Consider the following 14,053-nt stretch of genomic DNA (forward strand, 5'->3'; position numbering starts at 1 on the left):
GAACGTAGAGCTAGCTCTCAGGGAGTGGGGGTGTTGCCGGCGAGGTTACAGCTGACCTCCAGCAGTGGCAGGGCGGGTGCTCTGTGCTCCGGACACGCGCCCACCTGGAAGCCTCGCGCCAGCCCTGTTGGGTGGGTCCCGTCACAGGGAGACTTACACGAAGTATCACAGCCAGGAAGTGGCAGGGCTGGGATTCACACCCAAGCAGCTGGACCCCGGAGCCCGGGCTTGGCCCGGCACAGACGAGGTACCCGCTAACGTGGTTCTAGAAGGAATACTCCCGGTTAATCCGGGGACGTTAACCCGTGGTGGCACCAAGAGTCTTGCTCTCTCCACGAGGTGGTCCCGGGCGGGAGGGCGGCCCCTGAGTATGGAGGCTGCACGCGGGTCCCACACTTGTGCGGTCACGAGGCTGCACTTTGCAGCCTGGTGCGCCGTCCCGTCCAGATGGGCAGGCTTGGGTTTTCTGCTCCGTCAGGTGGCTGGGGGGAGCCAGGGCAGCGGGGTCTAGAGGCTGGCGCGGGGACTGGCCAGGGTGAGCCCTCGGCCAGCAGTCGCTGCGGTGGTTGCTCTTCTGTCGCGACTGTCACGGGAGTCCTCAGGAGGAAGCGAGCAGGTGCCTCTGAGACCCACCACCCCCCCATCTCCCCTCAGAGGGCCGAGGATTACGGGCCTGTGGAGGTGATCTCCCACTGGCACCCCAACATCACCATCAACATTGTGGACGACCACACGCCGTGGGTGAAGGGCAGCGTGCCTCCTCCCCTGGACCAGTGTGAGCTCCCGGCTGCCCACTCGGGCTCCTGACCAGGCCGTTTTCTTGTCTCCTGGCCCCACCCCCAGCCCGAGATCTCTGACTAGGTCTCCACCCTCCCAAGCTTCCTGCCCCACCCCTCTAGACACTCCCCTTTCTCTCCCTCCCACACCGCCTGGTGACCCCAGCCCTGACCACCTTGTGCCCAGAATGGTCTCATCCAGCCATGAGCTTTTTTCGGAAAAGGTGCATCTGTTGCCAGCCTTGGAAATTGGGGCAGCATCACTTAGGAACCCAGGTTTCTGACTTCTTTTACAAAAGCCTGACGCGTGGAGAGCCTCGGGGCAGCCGCAGTCTGGAGCTGAGCTGCAGCTGTCCCCTCAGCCAGGGCCTGCCCAGCCCTCCCTAGCCTGCCCTCTCCCTGACTCCTTGGCACAGCCCAGGAAGGTTCCCTGTGCCCCAGTCTCTGTCCCGGGGGCCCCACTGGGTCCCTGCAAACATCCGAATTTGACACCTTTGTCCCCAGAGGCTGAGGGGTCTCCCCACCCCCGTGGGTGCCTGTGGCCTCTGGTCCAGGCTGAGCGGTAACCCCTGCCCTGCGTGCCTGCAGATGTGAAGTTTGATGCCGTGAGCGGTGACTACTACCCCATCATCTACTTCAACGACTACTGGAACCTGCAGAAGGACTACTACCCCATCAACGAGAGTCTGGCCAGCCTGCCCCTCCGCGTCTCCTTCTGCCCGCTCTCGCTCTGGCGCTGGCAGCTCTACGCCGCCCAGAGCACCAAGTCGCCCTGGAACTTCCTGGGCGACGAGCTGTACGAGCAGTCAGATGAGGAGCAGGACTCGGTGAAGGTGGGTAGGTGGGGGGAGGGGGGGCGGGAGCTTCCCAGCCCCTTCCTGGGTGGCAGGAGGGGAAGGGGAAGTGGGCCAGGCTGCCGGCCTGGGGACTGCTAGCTGATGCTCCCCTGCCCACAGTTTCACAACCTCCCAGCCACCCTCCCTGCAGTGGGCAGGAAACAGGCACTCGGCCCTCTGGCTCTGGCTGACTCTGGGGGTCCTGCCTCTGAGGCTTCCATGGTCCTCCTCCTTTTTTTTAAAATTTATTTACTTATTTTTGGCTGCGTTGGGTCTTCATTGCTGCTCACGGGCTTTCTCTAGTTGCAGCGACCGGGGGCTACTCTTCGTTGCGGTGCGTGGGCTTCTCATTGTGGTGGCTTCTCTTGTTGCGGAGCACGGGCTCAGTAGTTGTGGCTCACGGGCTCTAGAGCGCAGGCTCAGTAGTTGTGTTGCACGGGCTTAGTTGCTCCTCGGCATGTGGGATCTTTCCGGACCAGGGCTCGAACCCGTGTCCCCTGCATTGGCAGGCGGATTCTTAACCACTGCGCCACCAGGGAAGTCCCCATGGTCCTCCTTGTCACGGTTTTTATGTTTGCAGGGCCCGGCCCTCTGGGTCTGGATCTGCCCCTCCCTGCTTCTTCGGCCCCATGTTCTGCCTCCCTGACTTTGGGCTCTGACTCCATGTGTCTGCTCCCTCTCACTGTGTCCTTGAATATCATTCTTCTCTGCCTGTGTCTGTCTTGTTGAGCCTGGTCTGTGCTTGCCTGGGGCTGTCTTTGGTGTTGGGTTTCTGTCCCTGGCTCTGACAGTCCCTTCATCTCTCAGTTATTTCTCTCCCTACCCCCATCACTGTCTCCCCATCTCTCCTCTGTCTCCATCTTTCTCCCTCCCTCTCCGTGCATCCCTCGCCCGCCTCTCTGTGCCCATCTGCCCATCTCTGACCTGCTCTCCTCCCGGCCAGCACCACACCCCGCTGGGAAGCCCCGGGGTCAGGTCTGGGGAATATCAGCAGGTTCTTCTGGGGCCCAGAGCAAGGAGAGATGGGTCGGCTAATGAAGGCACTGCAGCGGTCAGCCCCCGGCCGGGGCACGGCAGCGCTCACAGCCATCTCCCCCACCCCAACCCCAGGTTGCCCTCCTGGAGACCAACCCCTACCTGCTGGCGCTCACCATCATCGTGTCCATTGTCCACAGTGTCTTTGAGTTCCTGGCCTTCAAGAACGGTAAGGGTGGGACCCCGGACCCTGTGAGAGGCCATGGGGGACTGGAGACAAGGGGGTGTGTGGTGGGAGGACAGGGCCTGCTCCCTCCCTCTTCCTCTCGGGCCCTCCCCCTACCTGGGGCCTGTCAGCCCCACTCTCCAGAGGCCTGGTGAGCAGCCGCCAACTCCCGCCCAGACACTCCCATCTACCGGGCGTGGTGCTGGCGGAGGGGCTGGGCCTGGTGTTGTGGCAAAGGCCAGGCCGGGGCCGCCAGGAAGCTGGGCCGGGGAACTCCAAGGCCAGGAGCAGGGAAGCCCCAGAGCTGCTTCTGCCGCCCTGCCCGGCAGGCCGCCTGCTGGGGAAGATCCCTCGGGTTGAGTGGACAGGGCCCACCTGAGTGGGAAAGTGACAGCCCTGTCCCAGAGGGCCCCGAGGTTCCAAAGGCCAACAGTGGTGATGGCCAGCGTTTGAGGGGGCCCGGCCACATGCCAGGCACGGTTGGAGCGCCCTCCAGTGAGCGCATTGAGGCCCTGCAGCCACAGCCCCGTGAGGAAGCGTCGTTACCCCCACGATCATAGCAAGGACACGGAGACTTGGGGAGGTTGGTTACTTGCCCACAGTCACACAGCTCCCAAGTGGCAAGGCCAGGATTTAGATCCAGGCGTCCTGCTCCAGCTCCCACCTCATACTCCAGGCCCTGCTGGCCACTTCTTCCTTCCCTAGAGAACCCCGGTCTGAAGGAGGCCTGCTGCTCTGCAGCTTCTGGAAGTGGCAGTAGTAATGGGTATTATTATTATCATCATCATTCTTATTAAGAGGACATTACCATGATTGAGTTACCTTCTGGAAAATTATGGCATCAAAACCGAACAGTAAGTGGTGCTGGCCCAGTAGGGAGGAGGCTCTTAGCCGTGGTGCGTGGAGCCCTGGCTGTGCCGGGGTGGCGCGTGCTTGCAAACGCTCCTGCTGACTGCAGGCCGGCTCCCCTAGGGTCCCTTTTTTCCTAATGTCGAATGAAGGCACAGAGGGGGTGGTTACTTGCTCAGGGTCACAGAGCAAGGGCATGGGCCCTGGGTGAGCCCGGCCTTACACCCCGTGCTTGCTGCCTCTCTGGTCTGAGGCAGAACTCGGATCCACCCACCCCCACCAGAACCCTGTCTTCAGACGCATTCTTCCCAGTTAGGACTGGGGGGGTCCTGTGAGTGTCCCCTTCATATCTCTTCAGGGTCTGATGGTCTGACGGGAGAGGTGTAAGCTTGCCAGGTGTGCTGGAGCTCTGGAATCAGTCAGAGCCGGGTGGGTGGCCAGCACCCGGGTCTTGCCCCTGTGTGACCTCGGGCACGGCTTCTCGCCTGGAAGACAGGCATTGTGCTGGGTCGGCCTGCTGTGGCAGCAGGTGTTGGACACACAGTCTGGGCAGAGTCCAGTGGTGCCGTTTTCCTCGTCTGGCCGATGGGAAGACCAGGGCTGGGAGAGGGGCTGAGCTGGGCCCTGCGGGGGGTGGCGGGGGCCTGGGAGAGTAGTGCTGGAAGGAGCTTTGGTTGGCGAGCAGAGGCCATGGCCCCTGTGCATGTCTTGAGCGTGTCTGTGGGCCGGTTCCTTTTTTTTTTTTTTTTTTTGGCCACACCTCGTGGCATACGGGATATTAGTGCCCTGACTGGGGATTAAACCCACGCCCACTGCAGTGGAAGTGTGGAGTCTTAACCACTGGACCGCCGGGGAATGTGGGCTGGTTCCTTCATAGGTTCGGGGTGGTGAGCTGGAAGAGGTGGTGGGCTGGAAGTGCACACGTCCCAGACCTTCCCACCCAGAGGAGGCACCACGGCGCCACGGCGCCACGGTGGACAGGTCAGGCTGTGTGGCCTTAGGGATGTGGCACTTAGCGATTGGGGAGCACCGGAACATGGCAGCAGTCACCGCCACCATCACTGCCAGTCAAGGGACCGGCCGCACCCTGGGGGGCAGGGTGTGTCCAGTGTGAGACTGCAGAGATCCTGCCTGCCTGGGGCTCCGGCTGGCGCCTGTGGAGCAGACTGTCACCGGAAGGGGCAGTAGTGTGCACCCTTCTCCTGCGGCAGACCCAGCGCCGCCCCGGGGGTCTGAGGAGGACGGGGCTTGAGGGAGCTGCGGGAGGGACTCGGAGGCCCCTCACCCTCCTAGCTTCCTCCCCAACTTCTGTGCACAGATATCCAGTTCTGGAACAGCCGGCAGTCCCTGGAGGGCCTGTCCGTGCGCTCCGTCTTCTTTGGCGTCTTCCAGTCTTTCGTGGTCCTCCTCTATATCCTGGACAACGAGACCAACTTTGTGGTCCAGGTCAGCGTCTTCATCGGGGTCCTCATCGACCTCTGGAAGATCACCAAGGTCATGGATGTCCGGGTAAGGCCAGGCTGCCATGCTGTTTCAGAAGCTGCCAGGGGTTGGGAGCGGGGTCGTGTGGCCCGGCCAGACCCTGGAGCTGGTCCCTAGGGGATTCCCAACGCCTGCCGCACTCCCAAGACCAAGGGGATTTTCGCACCAGGGGATTTTTCGGGTCACACGTGGGGCAGGGGAACTGGGAACGGTGGGGAAGGGCAGGAGCTGGAACTGGCCTGGGGGACAGGAGCCAGCGTGGCAGCTGACTGCAGCCTCCCTCCCTGTCCGCAGCTGGACCGGGAGCGCAAGGTGGCAGGGCTCTTCCCCCGCCCAACCTTCAAAGACAAGTCAACATACGTTGAGTCCTCGACCAAAGTGTATGACGACGTGAGTGTCCCCCACAGTGGGCCCCAGGGAGGGTCTCCAGGTACCCACACGCTCCTGGGGGCCCAGGGCACGGACTGTGATGTCTGCCTGTCGGCTGACAGGCCCATGCTTCATGGCTTGCGTCATACCCTCTAGTGTCCCCTGCCTGCCACATATACTTCCTGGCCGAGTCCAGAGTTCCCAGGGCCACCTGGAAATTCCCCCGGGCTGGCCTGCCAGACCAGGTGTGGGTGTGTGAGGGCGGGGAGCAGGGGTGCCAGGTGGGGCCCAAGGAGCTGGGTCCCAGCCCCACCCTGTGCCCCACAGATGGCGTTCCGGTACCTGTCTTGGATCCTCTTCCCGCTCCTGGGCTGCTATGCCGTCTACAGCCTCCTGTACCTGGAGCACAAGGGCTGGTACTCCTGGGTGCTCAGCATGCTCTATGGCTTCCTGCTGACCTTCGGTGAGCAGGCCCTCACCATACGCGGCCCCCGCAGTCAGGGCAGGCGTCCAGCAGCAGTCCTCAGCCCCGTGTCGGGCTGTGCTGGGGCCTCGGCAGTGAGCGAGTCAGCCTGGCCCCGCCCTCCTGACACTTGGGGTCCAGTGCGGGAGACAGACCTGTCTCCGGTCAGGGACACTTCAGGGGGAGTAGGGGTGGCACGTGGACAGCCTCAAAGAGGTGCCCGGTCCACTCTAGGGGTCAGGGAGGGCTTCCGGGAAGCCTTGGACAGTGCGTTTCAGTCCTCGTCCTCAGGCATCGGACAGAGTAAACAAGCAGACAAGTGAGTTACAGCATGTGATGAGTGCCCTGAAGGGGCCAGAGTGAGAGGGCCATGGAGGCTGGTCAGGTGTCCCTGAGCTCCATCGTCACCTCTCCGAGGAGATGATATGTAAACTGAGGCCTGAAAGGTGCCAAGGAAGGAGCTGTGCAAAGATCTGGTGTCAGAAGGCAGAGCAAGTCCAAAGGCCCTGAGGTAGGATGTGCCTGGGGTGTTGGAAGCAGCACGGGGGCCAGTGTGGCTGGAACAGAGTGAGTGAAGGGACAGAGGCCAGAAATGCAGTCAAAGAGGTGGAGGGTCAGGACGCCCCTTCCTCTGCTCATGGATGTCCCTTCCTCACCGCCGCAGGCTTCATCACCATGACACCCCAGCTCTTCATCAACTACAAGCTCAAGTCTGTGGCCCACCTGCCCTGGCGCATGCTCACCTACAAGGCCCTCAACACCTTCATTGATGACCTGTTCGCCTTTGTCATCAAGATGCCTGTTATGTACCGGATCGGCTGCCTGCGGGACGGTGAGGCCTGGTGGGCAGGTGGGTGGGCTGGCCGGCAGGCTCCCACCAGAGCTGGGCACGGGCAGGGCCCTGGTCTGAGGGAGGAGCGCCGGCCTCGGCGTGGGGGCTCAGCCCACTCTTTGCAGGACCCCCCCGCCCCAAGCCTGACAGTGAGCCGGGTGGGCCCTGCCCCTTCCCCTCACGCTGCCCCCTCACCCCACCCCCAGATGTGGTCTTCTTCATCTACCTCTACCAACGGTGGATCTACCGCGTCGACCCTACGCGGGTGAACGAGTTTGGCATGAGTGGCGAGGCCCCAACAGCAGCAGGGGCCCTCCCGCCGGCCCCCGCCCCCGCCACGACCACCGCCGCCGCCAGGGAGGAGGCCTCCACACCCCCGCCCACCAGGCCCACCCAGGGGGCCAGCTCTGACAGCGAGCCCCAGGAAGCCCCTCCAAAGCCGGCAGAGGACAAAAAAAGGGATTAGCCGCTCCTGGTGACCCCCACCCCCGCCGCCCCGGCCCCCTCGCCTCCCCTCCCGGTCGCCCCTTCCCTGGACAGATCGGGCCGGGGCCGGTGTGTGGTGTGGGGGCCAGGGTGCGTCGTTTGTGGAGGCGCCGTCTGTCTGTCTGTCCCTCCGTGTTTCCAGCCATCTCGCCCCGCCAGCCCAACACCATCGGGAATCATGGTGAAGCTGACATGGCACTGCCGAGGGGGTGGGCCAGGCGGGGCAGGGGCCAGGCCCCTCTGTGGGACACCCACGGCCGTCCATCATCTTGTCCCTCGATCCCCCACCACTCCCTCCTCCCAGACCGCCGCCCTTTAACACAGTCTGGATTTAATAAATTCATATGGGTGTTTAACTTAAACTCAACAGAGCCCCCCATCTTGTGCCTTCCTTCCCCTGCCACCTTGGAGAGCAGGTGGGGGTGGCTCTCCTGAGTCTGGCAGGGAGACCCGCAGGACGCAGGACATGCTAAACTGGGGACAGTGACCCTCTGGGCCAGGCCCCTTTCTCCTCCTTCTCCCCCTCCCAGGAGCCCTCTGAGGGGGCTTCCGTAACCATCCCCATTTCACAGATGGGGAAGCTGCTCGCCACGACCTCACCACACCAGTGCTCTTAACCACGAGGCCCGCCGAGGCGTGGAGCCTCACCTGTGCCGCTGATTATCTCCTGGCTTCACACAGCCCGGCAGGGCAGGAGCGCCTACCCACCACTGATACAGTCCCATTAGCCTGCCTTGTTCAGCAATCCTGGGACCCTGGCTGCCTGACCTTGCTTCTCTGGGCTTATGAGCTCGTCTCCAGGGGACCCTGCGAGTGAATCCTGGCTCAGAGTGGTGCCCAGCTGTAGCGGCCATAGCTGTTGGGGTGCCATCAGCACCCTCCGGGTTGCCTGTGCCAAGGACCCAGCCAGACTCTTGGTGTGTGGCGCGTGTGCCTTCCCAACAAGCTGGGTACCAGAACTGTTCACCCACTTTATGGATGAGGAGACTGAGGCCCCTGTGTGTCCCTGCACTCTGAGGGGTTGGGACCCCACATTCCCAGGTTTATTTTTGGGGGGGGAGGGGGTGTGGTCTCATCAACACTTCTGGGAGAGGAGCCCTGGGGCTGAGAACCAAGCCAGGTTCCCCTGGGCTCCAACACCACAGTGCCCTGCAGAGCCAGGCAGGGAATCCACGAGGTTCCAGGAGAGTTGTGTGCAGACACCTGTGTATGCATACACACACACACACACACTCTGCAGGCTCCATCCCTGAGGTAGCCACAGCCACAGACCTGCTCCACTCCCTCCCCTGCTGTGCATCAGTACCTGCTGAGCTCATAGAACCAAGTGGTGTGTGGGCTCTCAGGCCACCTAAACTCACTGGCCTACCCCCTGCCCAAATCCTCATCCCACAGTCTTTGGCAGGGCCTGTCAGCTGTACCCCACAATTGTTTGGCATTCTCACCTCTTCACTTGCACTGAGACCACCCGGTCCAGGCTCCTCCTCATACCCTGGGATCCCAACTCAGCCTCCTCCCTGGTCCCCTGCCCCTCCCATTCACTTTTCATCCAGCACGGGCCATGTGCTGGATCTTAGTTCCTGGACCAGGAACTAAGTGGAAGTTCTTCCTGCAGTGGAAGCACGGAGTCTTGTTTTTTTAAGTTTACCATCTTAACCATTTTTTTAAAATTTACTTTTGATTTATTTTTGGCTGAGTTGGGTCTTTGTTGCTGTGCGCAGGCCTTCTCTAGTTGCGGCGAGCTTTGTTGCAGTGTGTGGGCTTCTCAGTGTGGTGGCTTCCCTTGTTGCGGAACGTGGGCTCTAGGCGCACAGGCTTCAGTAGCTGTGGTGCACAGGCTTAGTTGCTCCGCGGCATGTGGGATCTTCCTGGACCAGGGATCGAACCCATGTCCCCTGCATTGGCAGGAGGATTCTTAACCACTGACCAACCAGGGAAGCCCCCAGCAGCCAGAATTTTCTGAAGCACAAACCTGACCCTGGCCGTTCTTTGTTCAGAACCTACCATGGCTCCCCAGTACCCTTGGGAGAAGAGCCCAGGCTGCTAACTGGTGAACGATACCTTGGGGGGGAGGGGACTTCTTAACTCCCACAGCCTCATCTCCCTTGCTCTAACTAGCTGTGACCGCTTACCTCCTGGCGCCCTTCCCTAAACTGAGACACACCTCCAGGCATGCAACTCTTCACCTTACCCTATGCATCCTCCAGGTTGTAGCTCCATGGCTCCTCCTCCAGGACACCCTTCCTGACCACCTCCTCTGGGACACTGCCCCCCACCCACCAGCTCCCTGGGTCCCCACATCCCAGCCCTGCCCACTGTGGGTCATCACTAGCTGGAGACAGGTCTTTCTCCACTGGACTGAGCCCTGTGAGGACAGAGCCAGAGCTGTCTTGGTCACTGCTGTGTCCACAGCACAAGAGGAGTCGCTCTGGGAACGTTTGCTGAGTGCACGTTTGCACAATCCCGACTTTCACAGACACAGGCACACAGCCAGAAGTGTGGACCTTGATGAGGCCTGCATTAAGACATCGGTGGAGAGACTGACATACAGTCAGTCAACAAATGTTCCCTGAGCCCCTCCCCTGGACATTGCTTTGAGCTGGGGGTTCTGTGTACACAGCAGGGATCAAGACAGCCCCAGGCCTGCCCTCATGGGGTTCAGAGCCCCACAGAAATCCTGAACACTGAGGATTTCTGATGTGTCCTTTCAGCCATTGACCTAACAAACAGTTGTGAGGCCTGACATTTCAAGGGGCAGAGGGGAATCAGGTAGGCTTCTACTCCTACACGTAGGAGCCACTGTTCAACACTTCTTATCATGAGCCAAGCTCTAGTCTTAAGTGCTGCATGTGGTTCGCTTCCTAAATTTAATATTACCCATCTCCACTACTTCACCAGCTGTCACTCCACTCCAGCCTCCTTGCTGTTTGTTCCTTCAACACGCCATGCATGTTCCCACCTCAGGGCCTTTGCACTTGCTGTTCCCTGTGACTTGAACACTCTTCCCTAGATATCCACATGGATCCTTCACTGTCTCAGCAGTCTGCTCAGATGTCACCTTGGACCCTCCCTAAACTTCCTAACCCAAATATTACCCTTCAAACTCAAGCCATGTATCCTGCTTTAATCTTCTGTAGGACTGCTATCACCATCAGACATATATTTGCTTATCTCTTTTCCATCTGTCTCCCCCACTTGGATTTCAGTTCCATGATGGCAGGGGCTTTTGTCTATTGTGTTGTGTGCTGTGTCCCCAGCTTTTGGAGCAGTGCCTGGTACTGTTACCCTGTGTGCAATGACTCTAAGTCAGATGTTCACGACAGCAGATGAGAAAACTGAAACCCAGAGAAATTAAGTAATGTGTCCAAAGTCTCACAAAGTAATGTGACATAAAGTGCTAGAACAGCTCCTAGCATATGGAAGAGGTCTATACAAGTGTCAACTATTATTAGTATTTAATCCTCACAACCATCCTACTATTAGACCCATTTTACAGATGAGGAAACAGAGGCTTAAAAAGATGAAGTCAGTTTCCTGAGGTCTCCTAGTAAGTGGCAGACCTAGGATTTGAACTTAGGCAGCCTGATTCTGAACCTTCAAATCATAGTGTTTCAGGCAATGCCCTTGTCATATGCAGACTACAGCCTGCAGGCCAAAACCAGCATTTTCCAGTTTTTCTGTAATTTTTACATGTTTTAAGTGGTTGGAAAAAATCTCAAGAAGGATATTTTGTTTCACATGAAAGTTATACAAAATTCAAATTTCTGTGTCCATAAAATAATGTTTTATTGGAGCACAGTCATGCTCATTGTTTCTGTATGGTCTTTGGCAGCTTTTGTGTTATGGCAGAGTTGAGTTTTGAGACTGTCTGGCCCTCAAAGCCTAAAGCAGAACATATTTGCTATCTGGCCCTTTGCAGAAAAAGTCTGCTCCGTATTTTGCATTATAGCAGTCGTTCTCCAACTTGAGCTTGCATCATATCACCTGAAGGGCTGGGCCACAACCTTGAGAACTACTGTAGACTAGTCTGCCTCCTACGAGCAGGTGCCAGGGCTGGCTTGGTGAGTGCTGTGCCATCGTACCCAGTGCAGGACACAGCAGGTGCTCAATAAATGTATGTCGACTGCATCAGTGAGTCCATGTAGGCCATGAAGAGTAGAGGTGGAACACTCAGAATTTTCACGGGGAGACAAAGGACGTCAAACCTTGGCTCTGTGGTCTGAGGGTGCCCGGCATCCAAGTTGGGACCTAATGTCATCCCGTCTTTCTTAGGAATAGGCCTAGAAATGTGATCTAACCAAATGGCTGCCCCTCTTTGAGCCTCAGTCTCCTCCTCTCTGCAATAATTCCAATTCTAGCACCTTCCTCTGATGCTGGTGCAAGGTGTGAGGTATCTGTGAAGCCCCCAGGTAAGCCCAGGGGTCAGGCACTCAGCTCAATATGTATCCTGGGGGCTACGCTGTTACCATTCCGGGACTAAGTTACTGAGCCTTTGAGCTGAAAGTGCTACGGGCTATTAGGAAACTTGGAGGAGCTGTGGGGAGGAATAAAACATCCATCCATTCATTTAGTAAAAACTTATTGGGCACCTACTGTTTTTCAGGTGCTGTTCTGGGTGCTGGGGATACAGCAAGGAACAAAACAGACAAGTCCTACAGCTGAAATCCTGACATCCTAGCTTTAAACTTTTACGTATGATCACTCCCGATTTACTCAGGTTAAGGAACTGAGGTGTAGAGAGACCATGGGGGTTTCGAAAAGATTATCATCATTGGCAGCTACGGAGCCCTGGTAACCTCCTGATCCCAAAGCTTCCCTTCGAGCCAGAGAAACAACAGGTCAAGTCCGGTTGGCAGACCTGGGGTGGGCAGGCCTCAGTCTTCTTACTTGCTCCATGGGTAGCTTGTGAGTGGCCCCAAGCAGGACTCAGTGGTCTCAACCAGAGCAATGGGCATCGTCGCGGGCCGGGCCCCTCCTGTGTCCCCGGCCTCCTCTTCCCGGCCGGCCCCGCCCCCGAGGCCACGTGACGCGTGGGGGTTTTCCCGTTTCCCTGGCGTGACGTAACGACAGGGTGCAGGCCAATGAGCGCGCAGGCCGGCGGCGCCGGGGAATTCCGCCGCCCCGCCCCCGCCCGCCGCCCGCCCGGCCCGGCCCGGCGCCCCCCGCAGCCCCGGGCGCCGCGCGTCCAGCCCGGCCTGCGGCCCCAGCCCCTGCGCCGCTCTCCCGACCCGCGATCGTCCGCCGGACCGTGCCACCTGGCCGCTCGGCCTGCCCGCGTGTGTGTGTTTTGGTCTGGGCTGGCCTCCGGGCCGTCAGTCCCCACTGGTTGGGCCATGCCGAGTCGCCGCGTCGCCAGATCGTCCGCTGCGCCGGAGCTGGGGGCCCTGGGTAAGCGGGGCCGGGGTTCAGGAGAGGAGTCTGGGGCGGGACTGGAGGTGCGGGAGGCCTGGGGTCCTGGAGTGGTCTGGGGGTTCCTACAGGAGTCTTAGGGGTTTTGCGGGGAGAGTGTGAGGGTTCCGGGGACACTATATCAAAGGGAAGGAAGGAGGCAGAGGATGGTGACCGGGTCCGGTACAAGGTAAGAGAGAGACGTCCCACTAGAGAGTGAGAAGGGGGCGGGGCCTGACCCTGAGGCAAAGAAGGGGGCGGGGCCCGACTACGAGGGGGAGGGGCAGAGCCTGACTCGGAGAAGGAGGAGCGGGAGCTGCTCCTGAGGGACTGGGCGTGGCCAGACACAGAGAGGGAGAAAAAGGAGAGGCCTGGCCCACAGAAGGGGGCGGGGCCTGACCATGAGTGCGAGAAGAGGGCGGGACCTAACTCAAAGAAGGAAGCAAGGTCTCACCTACTCAGAGTAAGGGGCGGGGCTTAAGGGAGATAAGGGGGCGGGGCCGTACTCGGAGAGGGAGAAGAGGCGGGTCCGACTCTGGCAGAGAGAAGGAGGAGGGCCTGCTCTGAAAAAAAGAGGGCGGGGTCTGACTCAGAGAAGAAAGAGGAGGTGGGGCTTGCCTCTGGAGAGAAGTGGCAGGGTCTGAGGGAGAAGGGGACGGGCCTGACACTGGAAAAGTGAAGAGGTAGGGTCTGACCCTGAAATAAGGAAGAGGGTGGGGGCTTTCCTAACTGAGGCTGAGAAGAGTTCCTCCAGGTCCTTCTCAGCCTTCTTAAGGGAGAGAAGGAGCAGGGCCTGAGTGCGATGAAGGGTGGGGTGACTGACAGAAACTAGGGAACCTGTCCATGAGTTAAGGAAGGAAGGCCGGACCATGCGGGCAATAAGGGTGAGGGGCATGATCCAAAGGGGCGGGGCCAGGAGAGGAACGGGGTGGGGCTTGGGAGATTGTCTGGTTCTCCCGCCGTATTTCCATCACCTCCTGAGACATGCCTCCCTCCCTGCAGGGGCCGCGGACCTCTCCTCGCTCTCGCTCGCCGTTTCTAGGACCACGGGTGAGCAGCCCTCCACAGTTCCTGCCCACGTGCACGCTCAGGATGGGGCAGGGGGAATCCTGTGGAGGTGGCATTGTGTACGCCTCTGTCTGGGGGTTTTGCGGAGGTCTACCTCAGCTTTCCTCAGCCTGTATCCCTCCCTGCCCGTTGAGATGGGGTCCCCAGATGCCCCTACCTCCCGGTGATGAGGAGCGGGGCAAGTAAAACTAACCACCTATTCACTCTCTAAGAGAGTCCTCTTTAGAGATTCACTATGGTAGTGCAGAGCGTAATAATTACATACTGGTGCCACCACCCCTTCACTGCAAGTCACTTCCCTTC

General features: G+C 59.6%; 2 protein-coding genes across 6 annotated transcripts in view; both read left to right on the forward strand.

Moving 5' to 3' along the window:
• The window catches only part of CLPTM1 (CLPTM1 regulator of GABA type A receptor forward trafficking), a 29,535-nt gene extending 21,879 nt beyond the window's left edge, over positions 1 to 7,656 (forward strand). The window contains exons 7-14 of the mRNA XM_082367052.1: positions 655 to 775; positions 1,365 to 1,609; positions 2,723 to 2,816; positions 4,981 to 5,171; positions 5,439 to 5,534; positions 5,841 to 5,976; positions 6,641 to 6,808; positions 7,015 to 7,656. Of these exons, the coding sequence (XP_082223178.1) occupies positions 655 to 775; positions 1,365 to 1,609; positions 2,723 to 2,816; positions 4,981 to 5,171; positions 5,439 to 5,534; positions 5,841 to 5,976; positions 6,641 to 6,808; positions 7,015 to 7,274 (1,311 nt within the window). The 3' untranslated portion in view covers positions 7,275 to 7,656. The remainder of the gene's footprint in view (positions 1 to 654; positions 776 to 1,364; positions 1,610 to 2,722; positions 2,817 to 4,980; positions 5,172 to 5,438; positions 5,535 to 5,840; positions 5,977 to 6,640; positions 6,809 to 7,014) is intronic.
• Positions 7,657 to 12,400: 4,744 nt separating this feature from the next.
• The window catches only part of RELB (RELB proto-oncogene, NF-kB subunit), a 29,126-nt gene continuing 27,473 nt past the window's right edge, over positions 12,401 to 14,053 (forward strand). Inside the window, exons 1-2 of one of the 5 annotated variants that reach the window (XM_082367053.1) lie at positions 12,401 to 12,682; positions 13,685 to 13,732. In XM_082367053.1, the coding sequence (XP_082223179.1) occupies positions 12,628 to 12,682; positions 13,685 to 13,732 (103 nt within the window). In that variant the 5' untranslated portion in view covers positions 12,401 to 12,627. The remainder of the gene's footprint in view (positions 12,683 to 13,684; positions 13,733 to 14,053) is intronic. The other 4 variants (XM_082367056.1, XM_082367057.1, XM_082367054.1 and 1 more) reach the window with 4 other exon arrangements.

Source organism: Balaenoptera borealis (genome assembly GCF_965194805.1).
Source record: "Balaenoptera borealis genome assembly, chromosome: 19".
In the NCBI taxonomy this organism is placed as follows: domain Eukaryota; kingdom Metazoa; phylum Chordata; class Mammalia; order Artiodactyla; family Balaenopteridae; genus Balaenoptera; species Balaenoptera borealis.